At 41.9% G+C, this 15,892-nt stretch overlaps 1 protein-coding gene across 2 annotated transcripts in view; it reads right to left on the bottom strand.

The window, feature by feature from the left end:
- Positions 1-5,393: 5,393 nt before the first annotated feature.
- Positions 5,394-15,892, bottom strand: part of GRM7 (glutamate metabotropic receptor 7) — a 651,468-nt gene continuing 640,969 nt past the window's right edge. For both annotated transcript variants that reach the window (XM_048487962.1, XM_048487963.1), the window contains one exon: positions 5,394-6,653. Coding sequence is in view for 1 of the 2 variants with exons in the window: in XM_048487963.1 (XP_048343920.1) it covers positions 6,604-6,653 (50 nt within the window). In the remaining variant the exon portion in view is untranslated. The remainder of the gene's footprint in view (positions 6,654-15,892) is intronic.

Genomic DNA, 15,892 nt, shown 5'->3' with positions numbered 1-15,892 from the left:
TGCTTTTGTATTGTGCACAGTGATAACGTATCAACTGGGTCAGGGAATATGTTTTCGGTTTGACTGGAAAACCAGGAAGAAGCAGGGAAAATCTTTTGTGACTCAACTAAGGATCTTTACCCCCCATTTTGCTATTCTGTTTAAAATGCTATGGGATGACATTTTGATGTTTTCATATTCTTCAAAGGACTGAAAAATCCTTCAGTCATTAAGGATACTAGAGTATCCAGACAGAGTAACATTTGACACACAGTGGCTTTCATGCATCGCTGACTTCTGTGGGCAAATACTGTGATATTTTCTTTTGATTATCTTCATCAATATAATTTATCAAGTTGTCTAGATACAATGGGAGGATAAATACTTTGAAATCTAACTGTCAAATGGCGTGCATCTCTGAAATGTGCATGCCAGGTGTGTTTTGGGATGTGCATGCCAGGTGTCTATTGGGAGAAACCAGCAATCAATGTGAATTGTCCACCATCCTCCATATTGCTCATCTTGTTTTTTTTTTCTTTCATCCCCAGGCGACCTGTTATTTGATCTCTGAAGTCTTCTCTTCACTGCTTTCAATCAGACCATACTGAATTGAGGCTGGTCTCTGCTGCCACCATGTTGTATTATCTAGACTGAATGGGAATTTAACACAGATTTATGTGTGGTGTACCTGACATACAACCTCGAAATGAAAAGCAAACATCGCAAAAAAAAAAGTACTCAGGACATCCTTCCATGTGGTTAGTTATCCCTCTGAAAAAAAATCACTGATACTCAGGTTGTCTGAAATCCTAGCAAAACCTTTGTGCATGTCATTACTTGATTAAATTAACACTTCAAAACTTCAGAAAGGTTTCATCCTTTAATAACTGCTATAGAATGGAGCACTTGGCATCTTGCAGAGAGGCATCAAAGACAAAAGCACATGTGTGGTGTAGTAGTTCACAGCAGTGGACTCTAATCTGGGGAAGTGGGTTTGATTCCCTACTCCTCCACATGAACAGTGACTCTTATAGGATGGACTGGATTTGTTTGCCCTCTCCTCTACAGAAAGCCTACTGATTGACTTTGGTCTAGGCCCAGCTCTTTTTCTCAGCCCCACCTACCTCACAAGGTGTCTGTTGTAGAGAGAGGAAGGGAAGGAGTTTGCAAGCTGCTTTGAGACTCCTCACAGGAGAGAGTGATGGGTTATAAATCCAAAATTTTTTCTACTATTTAAACCAAAGTAAATAACGAACTGCTTACTTGGGTGCTGTGTGGTTTCCGGGCTGTATGGCCATGTTCTAGCAGCATTCTCTCCTGACGTTTCGCCTGCATCTGTGGCTGGCATCTTCAGAGGATCCTCTGAAGATGCCAGCCAGATACAAGCCAGCATCAGGCTGCTGCTAAGTACACTACCACTCCCACACAGCACCCAAGTGATTCCGGCCGTGAAAGCCTTGGACAATACATTGAACTGCTTACTTGTTTTAAAGGGTGCTTATCATCAGATGCATAACTGGGGAGGAGAGCGGGAGCCCCTGCCACCACTTTCGTGGGTCATGTCAGGGGTGCATTTGTCTGCTTGCCCCCTCCTTTCCTCCACAGGCCAGGAAGACAGATGGAGTGTGGCCCTTATGTTGTGTGAATAGGTGGGCAAGAGATCAAGCATGTGGGTAGGGCCCTATCCCTATTGATCTACATTTGGCAGCAATAGTGACAGCTGCATTTGCTGCTGCCTGCCTCTTCCCTCACCATGCAAAGAGAGGTGGGGGAGAGCTGAAGAAGGGAGTGGGGACAACGGAATATGCTGCCACAGGAGGTGGTGATGGCCACTAACCTGGATAGCTTTAAAAAGGGCTTGGACAGATTTATGAAGGAGAAGTCGATCTATGGCTAACAATCTTGATCCTCCTTGATCTGAGATTGCAAATGCCTTAACAGACCAGGTGCTCGGGAGCAACAGCCGCAGAAGGCCATTGCTTTCACATCCTGCATGTGAGATCCCAAAGGCACCTAGTGGGCCACTGCGAGTAGCAGAGAGATGGACTAGATGGACTCTGGTCTGATCCAGCTGGCTTGTTCTAATGTTCTTATGTTCTTAACAGCCACCAGGCCAATCCCATGTTTTCTTGGCCTCTGGTCAATCAGGAGCCTCTTACTTCTGATCCTCCAGGCAACTTAAACAATGAAGAAAGAGGTGAGGTGAAGACCTTGGGGAAGGGATGTAGCTCAGCCCTGCCCTGCATGGGGGCCCGCCAACTCTTTGGCCAAGAGACACACCTTTGGCCAAGAGAAACACCTTTCCTCCTCCTGCTCCCAAGCATGTCAGCCTCTCCTCCATCAATGAGAGTCGTGGGCTAGGTAGCAGCCTTGAACACCAAAGGGGACTTATCACACTTGTGCTGGAAAGTGCAGGGTCCACTGAGTATTCCTGGTGCCCCCATCTTGGTTGCCAGTCTGACAGGCCAGAACTGGTGCTGGCTTTCCTCTCCCGCAGGGAGGAAGCAAATTTGGCAAATTTCCTTGCTCTTGCAGTGAGGCATATTAAAAGCTGGGTTAAAGCTTTCCCATGGAGACAATGGAAAGTGAAAGCAGGGCTTGAGGAAACAGGTCCATACAAGAAATCTAGCTGTGACAGCCATTTGCCCTCATCACACATCAAGCACATTGTGTGTAACTGGCCAATCTGTGAGGCCTCTAATAAGAGTGTCCTCTAGGAGTGTCCTGCACTATGAAACCATAACCAGATTCCTGTTTTCTCCAGGTAGAGCTTCCCAGGAAAGCAAAGGAGCTCAGCTAGTTAAGCATTTGCTGACTTGAATGGTGAGGTTTATGTGCAGTCCCTCCAGTTCTGCCCCCAATCTTTTATCTGAGATGATCTTTGCTTCTTACTTGCTTGACCCTTGCTTCTTTCACACTAGCGGTGCCAAGTCAGAATGCTGGCTAGAAAATCTAAGCAAAATTTATGATAATGTTGGGTTGCCTCCTACATGGGCAGTAGAGGATTTGCCTCAGGAGTAGGCCATAGGAAGTGGGGCAAAATCAGAAAATGAACTCCCAAGGTCTAACAAGATTGGGTTGGCCTGGGCCATCAGGCTCATTAGTGGTGGAAAGTGTCTCAGGAGGAAACTGTAATGTTCACAGTCATCTTGTGCTGGAAGCTGACTGCTTGTGACAAGACTTTAGAAGGGAGGATAGGAGGGTTCTGTTTTCATTTTCATCCCAGGCTGGTTACCTAGCATGAAGCTAGTAAGGGCATGTCCAGCTCTGACAGAGACTGAGAGAATGCAGTAGAGGGGAAAAAATAGTAAAGTCAGACTATCCAACATTTTCTCCAGTCAAAATATTACTGACAGCTATTCCTCTCTCCCTTCTGCCTGTATTACACTTGGCAATTTAAAAGCATTCTGTACATACTCAGCAGCTTTCATATTCGCCATTTTCTCTGGAAAACATAACAGTAATCCATTGTTATGGAGAATTAAAATGTCACTGTTCAGTGATTACATTCTAGTGATTTCTATGTTTTCCCATCGATTTTTCAGACCTGATTTGTATCAGTATTTTTTTCCCAGCTTTGGTCCAATTACAGTTCCAACCATCCTGTTTGCATGCAGACTACCAAAGCTTTATTGAAGCTGCCCAGGTATACGGTCCTTTTAAATTTGACTCTTACCTTCTCATATTTAAAACAACTTCTGCTTTTCAGATTTGTTTTTTTTTGCAGCTTACTGGGATGGTGTGGCATTCCTGAGTTAGTGCGTAATCAGTCCTTGTTGCGGGAAGAGGGGTTAATTATTGCTTTTCTGTACTCTAAATGATCATAATTGTGTGATTACAAAACTATATTAATGAAAAAAAAATAAAAATCAACAATGTTATGGGTGGGGGCACAGTTTCATTGCTTGCCTCTGGCACCATTTTTTGTAGATACACCCCTGCTTATCACGGCTCTATTGAAGTCTAAATGTGGGCTAGTTTCTATGCACCAATGGAAAGTGCTTATTTATTTATTTCGGATATCATTATGCCATCTCTCCAGAGCCCTGCTGACAGGTAGCTTACGGTTAAAATAATACATTATCAGTATAATGCAGTATAAAGCCTTTGGAGCTGTAGTGCTTCTTGCAGTGGGTGTGCATTCTCAGCAATTTTAAAAAAATCATAAATGTTCCTATTTTAAAACAGCCATTTGTAACTTAATTGGTACCATGGGTGTCACAGTGCCAGCCCCTATAACTCAAATATGTTTATATGATATAGCTCTGCTGAGACTCAGCAAATAAGAAGGCATAAAAGTGGAAGATTACAGGAGAGTTCTGCCTATCTTAAGTGGCCATTTGCTGCTTGCCTTTGGCTACCCACTTAGCCAGTATGGGGCAGCATAGCATTAACTAGTTGTCAGTGACTGATGAGGAATGTGGAGCAGAGTCTCCTCAGATCAGCAGGGAAGACAGTTGGCAAAAAACTGCAATCTGCAGCTTAGAATCTGGGATGACATTGTTTTTTGCTTTCCTTGCAGGCATTTAAGCCTTGCTGTGGCTAGAAGCACAACCTCTGAGTGAAAGGATCTTATCCTGGGACATATGATTGTTAGCACATGACCAGCACATGATGTGTTGGTTTCTTTGGCAATGATGGTCAAGATTGGAGCCAGGGAGGCATTGTCCAAAATGCCAGTAGCAAGTGCCTTAATTGATACATGCCCTTTATATTGAGTTAATAGTTGGACAACTTTGACCAGTCACTTAATTCGATTATATAATAAACCTAAAGTAACACAAATACTATTGTCTCATGTCTTTGAGCGTGCGTGTGTGTGTGTATGCATGTGTGCTGGGACTTATTTTTAGATGGAAGATTATCTTGTGACAAATTTAATGTACTATTTTTTTTAAAAAAATAGGCTTGGCAAGCAGTGTTGCAGGTAGAACTATACAGTCCCTTCCCCCACTCTTACTGTCACCCTTATCAGTGACTATACTGTTAAGTGGTGATTAATGTCCCTCTCCTGGATAGGCTGGGATAGCCTGGTGGTCTCATCAAATCTCAGAAGGTAAGCAGGTCGCCCTGACAAGTGTTTAAATGGGCAACCTCCAAAGAATACCAGGGTTGTGATGCAGAGGAAGGCAATCGCAAACCACCTCTGAATATCTATTACTTTGAACACTCCACTAGGGGTCTCCATGAGTAAGATGTGACTTGCTGACAACAATAACAAAAAAAGTCTACGCAGTCTTTATATACAAAACTGTAAGAGCTACCAGAGGCATGCCTGTGGATTTCTTCTCGATAAGGAATAGCCTCTAAATTCCCATATTTAGAAAGGACAGTTCCACATGTGGTTGCCGCTGGCTGTTTGTTCTGTCGGAGGCAGGGTAACAACTAAAAAAGCGTGGTTACAATAAATAACGAAAAGTTAACCAAAATGTTTTATTGATACATTCTTGGACAATATCACAGGATTGAGAATATGGAAAGAGGGGAGTTCTGCGGCAAAGATTGTTCTCACTAAATTGGCACATAAGCAGCAAGATTAACGAAATTACTTATTACAAACAGTATAAAACATACATGCTTCCCCCCCCTTAAAATTCTTTTTTAATCACATCAGTCAGTCAATAGTGGGGCATCAACAAAATTAAAAATAAAAATCCTTTTCAAGACATGTAAAAGCCATTGTCATTCTTCCAAATACCATAAGAATTATTGAAATTATTGCAAAATAGTTATATACCTTAATGAAAATAACAAAATAGAAACACAAATACAAATATCCAACATAAATTATTAACATGTACCGTAAAATTACATTACTGGCATGCATTCCAAATATCAAGACAACCTCTATCAAAATTCAGCAATCCTTTTGTTTTGTTTTTCCCCTGCTTTCTCTGTTGCCATCAGAATGATGAAAGGCAGAGAATGGAGTTGGGGGGGGACAAAGTGAGGGGCTTGCTTTGTCAGCACAGTTTTTGGTCTTTAGTAATTTTTTTAAAAAAATTAATTAAAAAATAATATATGAATTGCAGTGGTACAGTCATCAATATACACATCATGTACATAACATAAACTCTCAGTCTTAGAGACTGTCTTGTTTCTTTGATGTGTTAAAATGGGAAAGAACAGGGCTTGCAAGATACTGTGCATTCCAAACCAATGGTGACCCTCTGAAATGACAAGGATGGCAAGATGCGGAAAAAAAAAATCTCTCACAAACTGTACAGAAAGTTCAAAATCTTGCAGTTTGGAAGTACATATAAAGACAAAATAGCCCCTTGAAAGTTACCGTTGCCAAGTGTAGTTCACCTAAGAGAAGCCAGGTCTTCTCACAGGTTGGAGCTGGGTACTCAATAGATCGCATCTCCAATACAAAGAAAAAGGTCCCACATCGCAGCCTAATGGCAGTGCCAGTGACTTATTAAGCCAAGAATAATTTAAGGATTTCTTTTTTTTCCGTAGAACAGCTGTTCAGAATACTTAGATCCTCCATAGTAACTGCCTGACCTTTCAACACCTTCAGCAGTGCATATGCTGCAGTTCCAGGAACAGGCCTACAACAGGTTTGGTAACTGAATGGAAGAAAAATCTCCATCCTCCCATGACTCCATCTGATGCAGCGGACTAGATAACCAAGTTGTTATAACTGACATATTTCTTTTTTGCAGCAGGGCCTGAAAGAAAGGGGCAAAAAGAGCAGATGTCAGTACAGGACCCTCTTCAAAGTCTTGCTGTATGTGGCTTTGGGATCTTTTCTAAAATTAAGAGGGGCAGTGGTCACTTTGTACTTGTATCTACACCACAGTTATGCAAGATGACCACAAATTTCCCTGTCTACAAACATTTCTACTGGCCCATTAGGTTTGTCATGGGAATCATAGGCTGTACATCAATGGGTTAAGGGGAAATCCATTTTCATTCAGTGGGCAGAAGACCACCAGACCCTGTTCCCCTAGAAGTAAGTATCACCATATATGAATCGAAAAGCCTGCTAAGACAGCAAATCCCTTGAAAGTGGTGCTTTTGTTTTGAAAAGAAATGGCTGATTAGATCAACCAAAGTGGTGCCTTCAGTCTGGTCTCCAAGATAAACAGATTAGCATACATTAGTTTGTGTTTGCATCAGTGGCCCACAATTACTGTAATATTCATTAAAGCCTTTAGATCCAATTAAACTCTTTCATATTTCTACATTTGTTTTTATTATACTGAAAGATAAAATAGCTCCCAAGCATATAATAATTTATGGAGCTTTCACTAGGTGTCTGAACTGGTAGTTATGTTTCTTGCTTTCCTGTTATGACTTTTGGCTCACATCCCAGTTTCTACCCTCCCTTTCCCACTCCTAATAATTAAACAGAAAACCATTAAAACTGTCAAGAGTTGTAGGCAAACTTATAGTTTGGTGCCAGTCACAGACAACTCCATCACATTTTCATGGTTTAGATTTGCCTTTTTATGACACCCTTTAGACAAATGTTACACCATCACACTCTGTTTTTAATTCTGTGTTTTTTGTAACATTGAATACTGAAGTATAGAGAAACAAAAGCAAAAGGAATGTTATCCTCTTTGTGGGTTACATTCAAAACAAAAAAGGGGCATGGAACACATCTATTTATTCATTTACTTTTAACATTTGAATACTATCTTTCCATTCAGTTTAGGTTCTCCAAGGCAGTAAGCAATCAAAAACATTAACAAACTTTAGAAATACATATATGTAAAACAATCAAATAAACACATAAACACATGCACCTAAGAAGCATATAGATATGCCGATAATTAATTAATTAGATTTTATTGTTGCGGTCAATTGACCCATAAAACATACATACAGCAAAAAATAGTATCTGGTCAACAGCAGCAAACAGATCCATAGATTAAAAGAACAAAAGGGGTAAGGTTACATAGACTTAGGAGCAAAATATTACAACAGAGAAACAGCTGCTTGAGATCTCTGGTTTTTAATTCTGAAAACCTCTGCCAGAAATTTTGCAACCTCTAATGAGATCCTAAATTTTTTGTCTTCTAGCAAAAAACATACGCAGGATTGTCCTGTACTGCCTCTAAGTTTTAACAAAAGAAGAAAAATCCTCTGTTGACGCTTGTGATGATCAAACTTACAGAAAAGAAGAATATATGGTAAGCTTTTTAAATCCTGAGAGGTATATCAATAAGATTTATCAAACCGTCAGTGTCTAAACTTGGTTTATCACTTAAGGTGTTGCATGCTTGCAAGCCATTTCAGGTAAATGAGCACAATGTCTGCACAAATGGAAAACCACCATTTGTGGAAACTAGTGATTTTTCCCCCTATGGAAGTAAAATGGGCTTCAGTCCAGCTGGAGCTAAATATATTTGGAAGTACCATGCATCTTTCACTGGATGGAAAATTGCATGTGTTATCCCAGTGGGATACTCATAACTTCATGCTTTGTAACCAAGGCTGAAATCTCACTAACCCATAGTTCAAGAGTGGAGAATGTGTCACGGAATGGTGGCCTACATTCAGCACTGCCTACACTCCCTACCCTGCCAAATAGATACTGAATAAGATTTCAGCTTTGTTTATCAGACTAAGCAAGCACAGTCCCAGCTGGGCATACATATTCTCTAGGACATGAGCACATATGCAACATGGATATGCTTCATTGTAGATTCAATGCATTCCTTTATCCATTTGAAGAGAAGAGAGAAACCTGGCATGCTCGCCAGAGCCACTACATTGTAGTCCATTGTTAATCATCATGGCACGACAAATGAAACCTTAGTCAAGATTTGATGCAGAATATAACTGGAACAAGATTTATTTCAGCATGTTCAAAAACTGCACATACCCAGTAAAGTTTTTTAAAAGTTTGCTTGGAAAATCAGTTTTACACACAATGCCACCAATGACATATAAACCTCCTCTCAATGTCAAAAGCTATTTGCCTTGTGATACTATGTGCGAGGAGAAACATAATTACAAATGTGATTTGGACAAGTAGAAGCAGTTGTGTGATCCTTCAGATCCATATTGAACCTACCTCAGTTTGCCCAGGTCAACAGTGGCCAACTGCTCAGCAACCTGCTACTGTCTATGAACAGTGCAACCCTATGCAGTGACTTCGGTCCAGAGCTGGAGCGAGGGGGAACTGCACATGGGGCATGCCTGCATCCTCATTTGCCTTGTAGACATAGCATAAGCATTTTATTGTCATTGTGCACGCACAACGAAATTTACAGCAGCATTCCTCGATACACACAATTTCAGATTCATACCCCATCCTCACTTTCCCCTTCCTCCACCCATCCCTACACAGCCCCAAAATATCAACACGAAGCCGCAGAGTTTAGCATAGCCACAGCTCTAGAGTAGAAGCTGTCTCTAAGCCTCTTTGTCCTAGTTTTGATAGACCTGTATCGTCTGCCGGATGGTAACAGTTCAAAAAGAGAGTGTGCTGGATGAGATGGGTCTCTCAGACTATTTTGGGCTTTCTTTAGGCTTCGGGGAATCCTGCCATGTTCCTGCCATGCCCCCGCATCGGCACGTGCCCGGTGCATTGTGCACCCCACCCCCTGCCCCCTTGGCGCTATGCGTCTGCTTCAGTCCAAACTGATTGATTTCAGTGGGCTTAGACTGGAATAACTCTGCAAAGAGCAGCATGGCAAGCCACCTCTGAATTGTAAATGGTGTGCATCACATTTGTGACTGACATCAAATCATTATTTTCCGGTCTCCTTACAAATTAGTTAAATGTGTCAGTTTGGTTAATCTGTGAGTGTGGACATGTCATTCACAAAGAACAAGGAAATTCCACACTGCTAGATTAGCCAATAGTTATATCTGCTTCAATGTTGACCGCATTTTGAGCGATTGGCTACAAGTCACTAGAAACGTCACCTAAGCATCCTTCGTGAAATAAATTGCGATCATAGAAAAAGCAAAGAAACATGAGTGCTCTTGCTCAAGTTTAATCCAGTCATTCTTTATAGAAACAAGTGCTAATAGATTATGTGTGTTGCTGAAAAAGTAGAATTGGCTGTAACTTTCTAGGCATCTGCTACAGCAAAATGCAATAAATTTCATCAGAGAGGAGGCACCTGGTAAACAAGGTTCAGACAGTAATAACAGAAATAACATTAGCTGTCATTAAATGGTCGGAATGGATTAGAGTATTGGGTAGGCTGACCAGCCGTCCCGCTTTTGGCAGGACCGTCACGCCTTTAAAGAATTTGTCCCGCGTCCCGCGGGTTCTACAAATTGTCCCGATTTTTGGGAGGCTGTTGCACTGCCTTCTGGGGTGCAAGGCAGTGTGGCAGCCTCCCGTGCGCCCGGCCGCAGGAGCACATGGCCTTCTGGGGCTTACCGTTTGCCGCTCTGTCACAGGGCGGCAAACGGCAAGCCCCAGAAGCCCATGCGCTTCCCCGTCCCGGATCACAAAGGTGACCATCTGGTCACCTTAGTATTGGGGGGGGGGGGGAAATCTTCCCATGGCTGATGTAAAATAAAAGGAATTGCTGCAAAGAATATCCCACTCTGAAGCAAACCTGATGTAGTGATGCTGAAAGCAGCAGCCCCCAAATGAATAAAAAAAGGAATAAAAAAAATGATGTCATTAAGGAGTAAAGGCACATGCTAAGACTTCCACATGACAGGAGAGCTCAGAATCTGTAATTAAGAGCAATACATGGAATCTGATAGAAATCCCGAGAAAGCATCACAAACACTAATGAATTCAACTTAAAGTTTATCAAGTCCCTGGCAAGACATAAAAGAGTAGAAGGCTATTGGGCTTGGTGGGTTTCCAGTTGTGCATGCTTGATTTGCAGGCATACTTAATCTCTGCAGACCATCTGTTGATGCGTTCAATCAATGCTGTAGAGCATGAACAATCACAATGATGCTGGCTCGTCACCACCCTTGCCTTTATGTGATCAGAGTTTGGTGAGCATGCCATCCATGTGTAGATGAAGTCTATGCAAATGTGTTTGGGAATCTTATTTTCTTAATACCCTCTATTGTGTATACATTTCCATGTTAGGAAGTGTTCTTTGGACCAGCTGCAGTACATAACTCAATGTTTTTCAAAAAATACTACGACTGAAGGTCAGCAAATGCCTTCTAAACTGAAGTTTCAAACTGTTGTTAATTCTGCTTTTAACTTCTTTTAGTGCCATGGTGGCGAACCTTTGGCACTCCAGATGTTATGGACTACAATTCCCATCAGCCCCTGCCAGGGGCTGATGGGAGTAATAATGCACTTTGTATCTAAAATTATAAAAGAGTTCACTGTCTATTTCAAGTGCAAAATTCATCCCTGTTCTCAAATGCCTAGAATTCTGTTGATTAAATGGGAAAAGAAGACCAGAGACTTTGTTGCGAGGTGTATTCTTTCTATCCACTACAAGTATAGCCTTCTCAATGTGAGGAACTGTGTCACAAAATACAACCTTTTGGTCAACTTTGTCATGATAACTGGTTTATGAGTAGTGATATGCTTATCACGGCTGTCTCCTATATGGGCTTTTTGGTTCACAAGTTTTTATGTAATATATATTGATCATTTGCTTTAATCAATTATGAAATTTAACACATCCTTTGATTGTTTTTCACTCTGTGTTTTTTGATGAAGATATATTTTGAAACAAAATATGCCTGTCCTATTGATGAACTCACGATGGATTTTCTGAGGAGTCACATTTAACACATCTTATTTATTACTCGAGTGTGTGTTGAGAGACTCTTCCTGAATATATATTTAGTATATGTGAATTTAGTTCTCTTCCACTAATCAGTTTTCTCATTTTGCAATACTGTCCTAAGGGTTCTCTTCATTGACTTACATATCCTGCCCATTGCAATTATACACTGTGGTGCTCTTTAGTATTTTTTTCCCTTTCTGTTTACACACACTGTGTTCCTTTTTGGTGTTGCAGTGCCAGAATGGGCACAAGTGGTCTTTACATGGTCAGTGTCTCATGATACTCTATATATGTAGATGAACAATGTATCTGCACAAACATTGTCCCTGTCATTTGGAACATTACTTTCACAATACCCACCCCCCCCCATGGTGGGGAGGAAGCCTATGTGTGCAGACTTGCTCAAATGCAGACACCATGCTCACAACCTGTGCGCTTATGCCCACTCCCACTTTATGCATATTTATTGAACACATAGACAGATCATCCACAGGATACATTTAGCATCTGTTTCTGCGAAGTCATTTCAGCTACCCCAGCAAATCATCATCCTAACACAGTACCTACCATATCACTGGGAATTCAGTCCAATTTGAGAATTCATGAGGTGTAGTGATAAGAATGCTGAAGAAGGATTTTGGAGTATCAGGATCAAATTTTGCCATGAACTTCACAAGGTCAATCGCTCTGTTCTACTTAACCTACCTTTGTGAGAATGAAATATAGAAGGAACAACTATGTGTGCTACTCTAAGCTCCTTGGAGGAAGAACAGAAAAAAAATGCACTATATCTGTCAATCTTGTGCCTGGACCCAGATGAAAATACTGTTCTTTCTCCTCCTCAGGTGCTGTATGTCCAAGCAAGACCCCACATATGCAATTATCTAGTAAGCCTTGAAAACCCTATGGTTTTGCCATGAGTTGCCTTATGGGGTTACCATAAGTCAGCAATGACCTGATGGCACTTCTATCAGTAAGAGGTGGGATCTGTTCAGTTGAATGTACAGGATGCCTCCTTATCCCAAAGGCATGTGTCAGTTCCTTTAAAGACCAATTAAACATCTGTCTGTCTATCCATCCATCTATTTACTTACCTATCTACCCACCTACCTGGGTCTAATTCTGACATGACTTCTTGTAAACCATGCATTTAAAGACTGACTAATAATCTGCTGCGGTTGGTAATGCTATAAATAAATGATACCCAATGTGGATGTGTTGTTCATGGTTACCTAACTCACTCCCTTGTGAGTAATACCTTTTGGCTCTACCAGGAACAAAGCTAACAGCCCACTGCTATAGCAAACAAAGAGAAGTGGAAACACAGAGAAAGCTGTATTGTCGAAGGCTTTCACGGCCGGAATCACTGGAGTGCTGTGTGGTTTCCAGGCTATATGGCTGTGTTTAGGAGAGAATGCTGCCAGAACATGGCCATACAGCCTGGAAACCACACAGCACCACAGAGGAAGCTCCCTCCCATTTCTGACTTTTTTTTAGCTAGAGGAGGTTTTTATCATGTGCCATGTCTGTACCAAGAAAGCTGCATAACCTAAAGCTGCGTCAGCAGAGACGTATCTAGGGAAAATGTAGCCTGGGGCAAAATCTGAGTTTCCCTTTGCCCCCGTAAGGGCAGGGGGGTGGGCGGGAAAACTAAATACAACTGAGCATGGCTTGTAGTTTGGCCTTAAGCAGATACCTCTGAAACACATGAAGTCACTAATGAAAACTAATCGTTTCAAGCAATTAGTGTGACACAGTCTATCATAGAACATGGTAAAATCCCCCCCGTCATTATAACCTGATTCCAGACATCATGACCAATGCATTACAAGCAAAGTCTGTCCACGAAAACAAACGTCATCACTGTTTCTCATCTCTAATTAATATGAACTTGATGCTTAAAAAACGGGAATGTTTAAAAACAAATCCAGAACATAGTTTAAAGGTGGGGGGGGGGAGAAAGAGTGAGACACACAGACGCCAGTTGGTGGTAAGGGGAAAGAAACACCCCGCAAACAAGTTCATAAAACAATCCAATCCATCAAAACAGCAGTAATCACCATCCAAAGACAAAAAAAGAGAAGAAAGAAAAAGGAGTAGAAAAAGGAGCTAAGTGTGAAGGGCAAACAGTAAAAATGAAACCTTGTGTACCGCACAAGTCTTAGCTTACAATCAACCTGCCAAACACGATCTTGACCTAGCCTTAGGACTCAAGTCTGCTAGAAGGCACCAATCAATAAATATTTCTAAGCAAATATTTAACACAGACTACTTTTAGATCTTATACTATCAATATTTGCTGATCTCTATCAGCACCTTGTGAAGAATATATTCCACCTTACAATTGTATGGAACTTTGCGTGCAGATGGTGAGACCCTTCTCTGGCAAATAATTATACTAACAACGACACCTTCTGCTTGGCCTTAGGCTCAAAAACTCGCAGATGAGGACACCACGCCGTTCCTGAGTCTCGGCAGCCAAGAAGGCCGAGCTCAGGGTGTGGCGCCCTTTATACTTTGGCTCCTCCCGCCTTTAAGGCTTGGAGCCAATCAATGCAGACCTTCTGCAAACTTACTGCTATGCATTGCATCTTGCAAGCAACCTCCCTTTGCCTCTTTGCTCACCACAGCCGCAATGGCTGCCCCCGGTGATTCAGTTGCTGCTATTTCTCAAACTCTCAGCTCATATGGTCAGAGAAGGGAGCCTCATAATGAAGTTGGAACAATGCAGAGGAACAAGGACCTCCAGAAGCCTGGCCTCACCCCATGAGCAAGCTCACAGTCATCTGCTGCAGGGAAAATGGCACCAGTCTACTCTACAGGGCTGTTGGACTTGGATGTTTTCAGCTAGTTGTTAGCTAGTTGTTAGTTGTTCAGCTAGATTTAGCTAGTTGTTAGTTATTTTGCTGCTACAGGCTATATAGCTATCCAGTTGGAATTGTGTTTTTATGTGTGTGTGCCTTTTGTCAATTATAACACTATGAACTGGGCACTGTGTTGGTTATTATTGTCAGAATCCTTTTCCATGAAGACACAGAATACTAGCTGACTGTTAAGAAGGTGCATTTTTCGATCTCAGTTTACTGATTCTTCTCACTTTTATCTCAACAGAAATAAACAGAAAATCTGTAATGAGTATGTATGATGGCTGCATAGCTTCTCTCCTTCAACTCTGACCTTCTTCACCATAGGATCAAATAAGAAAAGAGGTCTGCCACTTGTGATCATAAAAAAGTTCAAGTAGTTCATTTGAACTGGCTTCTCAACACCACAATAATTAGATTGCAGGAATACCCTGGGTAATGTAATGCATGTTGTTGAACTTACTCAGGAGGGCAAGTTTTCATGGTTCACAGAATCCTTAAATAGCAAGCTGGGTGACTGAAAACATTTGCATCTTTTCTTTCTTAAAATAAGCAAGTACTGTCATAAGCAGTTATACCTTTCTAAGTTCATTGAAGCGGCTGGTCTTAGAATGGCATAACTCTGTTTAGGATTTACTGCTAGTCAGCTGTTTCTGGAGGAGGAAGAAGAGCTGGATTTTATAGCTCATTTTTTCTACCTTTTAAGAAATTTTCCAGCAGCTTACAATCACTTTCCTTCCAGGTCCAAAACTTCAACTATTTCCCTCCCTGCCCTTCCATGCCAGCCTTTTATATTGTTCTGATGGGGTGTGTGTGTGTGTGTGTGTGTGTGTGCGTGTTCTGACTTTTAGAGGGCCAAATCCATATTGCAGGGAAAGATAGATCCAATCACAAAAATCAGGAGGCAAAGGTCAGCCTTCATTCTTTAAAAGAAAAGATGGGAATTCTCTTTGTTGAATAGAACAAAACGAAACAAAAATTCGTTCCCAGCTTGGGTCTCCTTCTCTCCTGAGGGCTGTGGTGTACGTCTGGCTGGGGACCGTGGCTGTGTGTACGAGGGAGGGAACCTGAGCGGGGTAGGCGAGCGTGTGCAAGTGGAGGTGGTGCAGGAAAAAGAGAAGGGGGGAGAAAAGGGGGGGGGAGAAAGGCATGTTGTCAGCCTTTTCCTGGAGCCAGTTCACACTGGTCCTTCTCCATAGTCGACAGGGTGACTGGTTAGTGATGTCCTTGAGGACTAAGCGCCGGCACCTGCCATCTGAACTGACGAGACATGGGAGTTGTGAACGGTACCCAGCCTTACCTGCACCACCAAGGCGAGTGCCCAGCTGCAAGAGCCGACGGGCTATGCTGCATGTCCCA

The sequence above is a fragment of the Sphaerodactylus townsendi genome, linkage group LG03 (assembly GCF_021028975.2).
Source record: "Sphaerodactylus townsendi isolate TG3544 linkage group LG03, MPM_Stown_v2.3, whole genome shotgun sequence".
In the NCBI taxonomy this organism is placed as follows: Eukaryota; Metazoa; Chordata; class Lepidosauria; order Squamata; family Sphaerodactylidae; genus Sphaerodactylus; species Sphaerodactylus townsendi.
The sequence above is the reverse complement of the archived record's forward strand: the minus strand, read 5'-3'. Positions and strand labels throughout refer to the sequence as shown.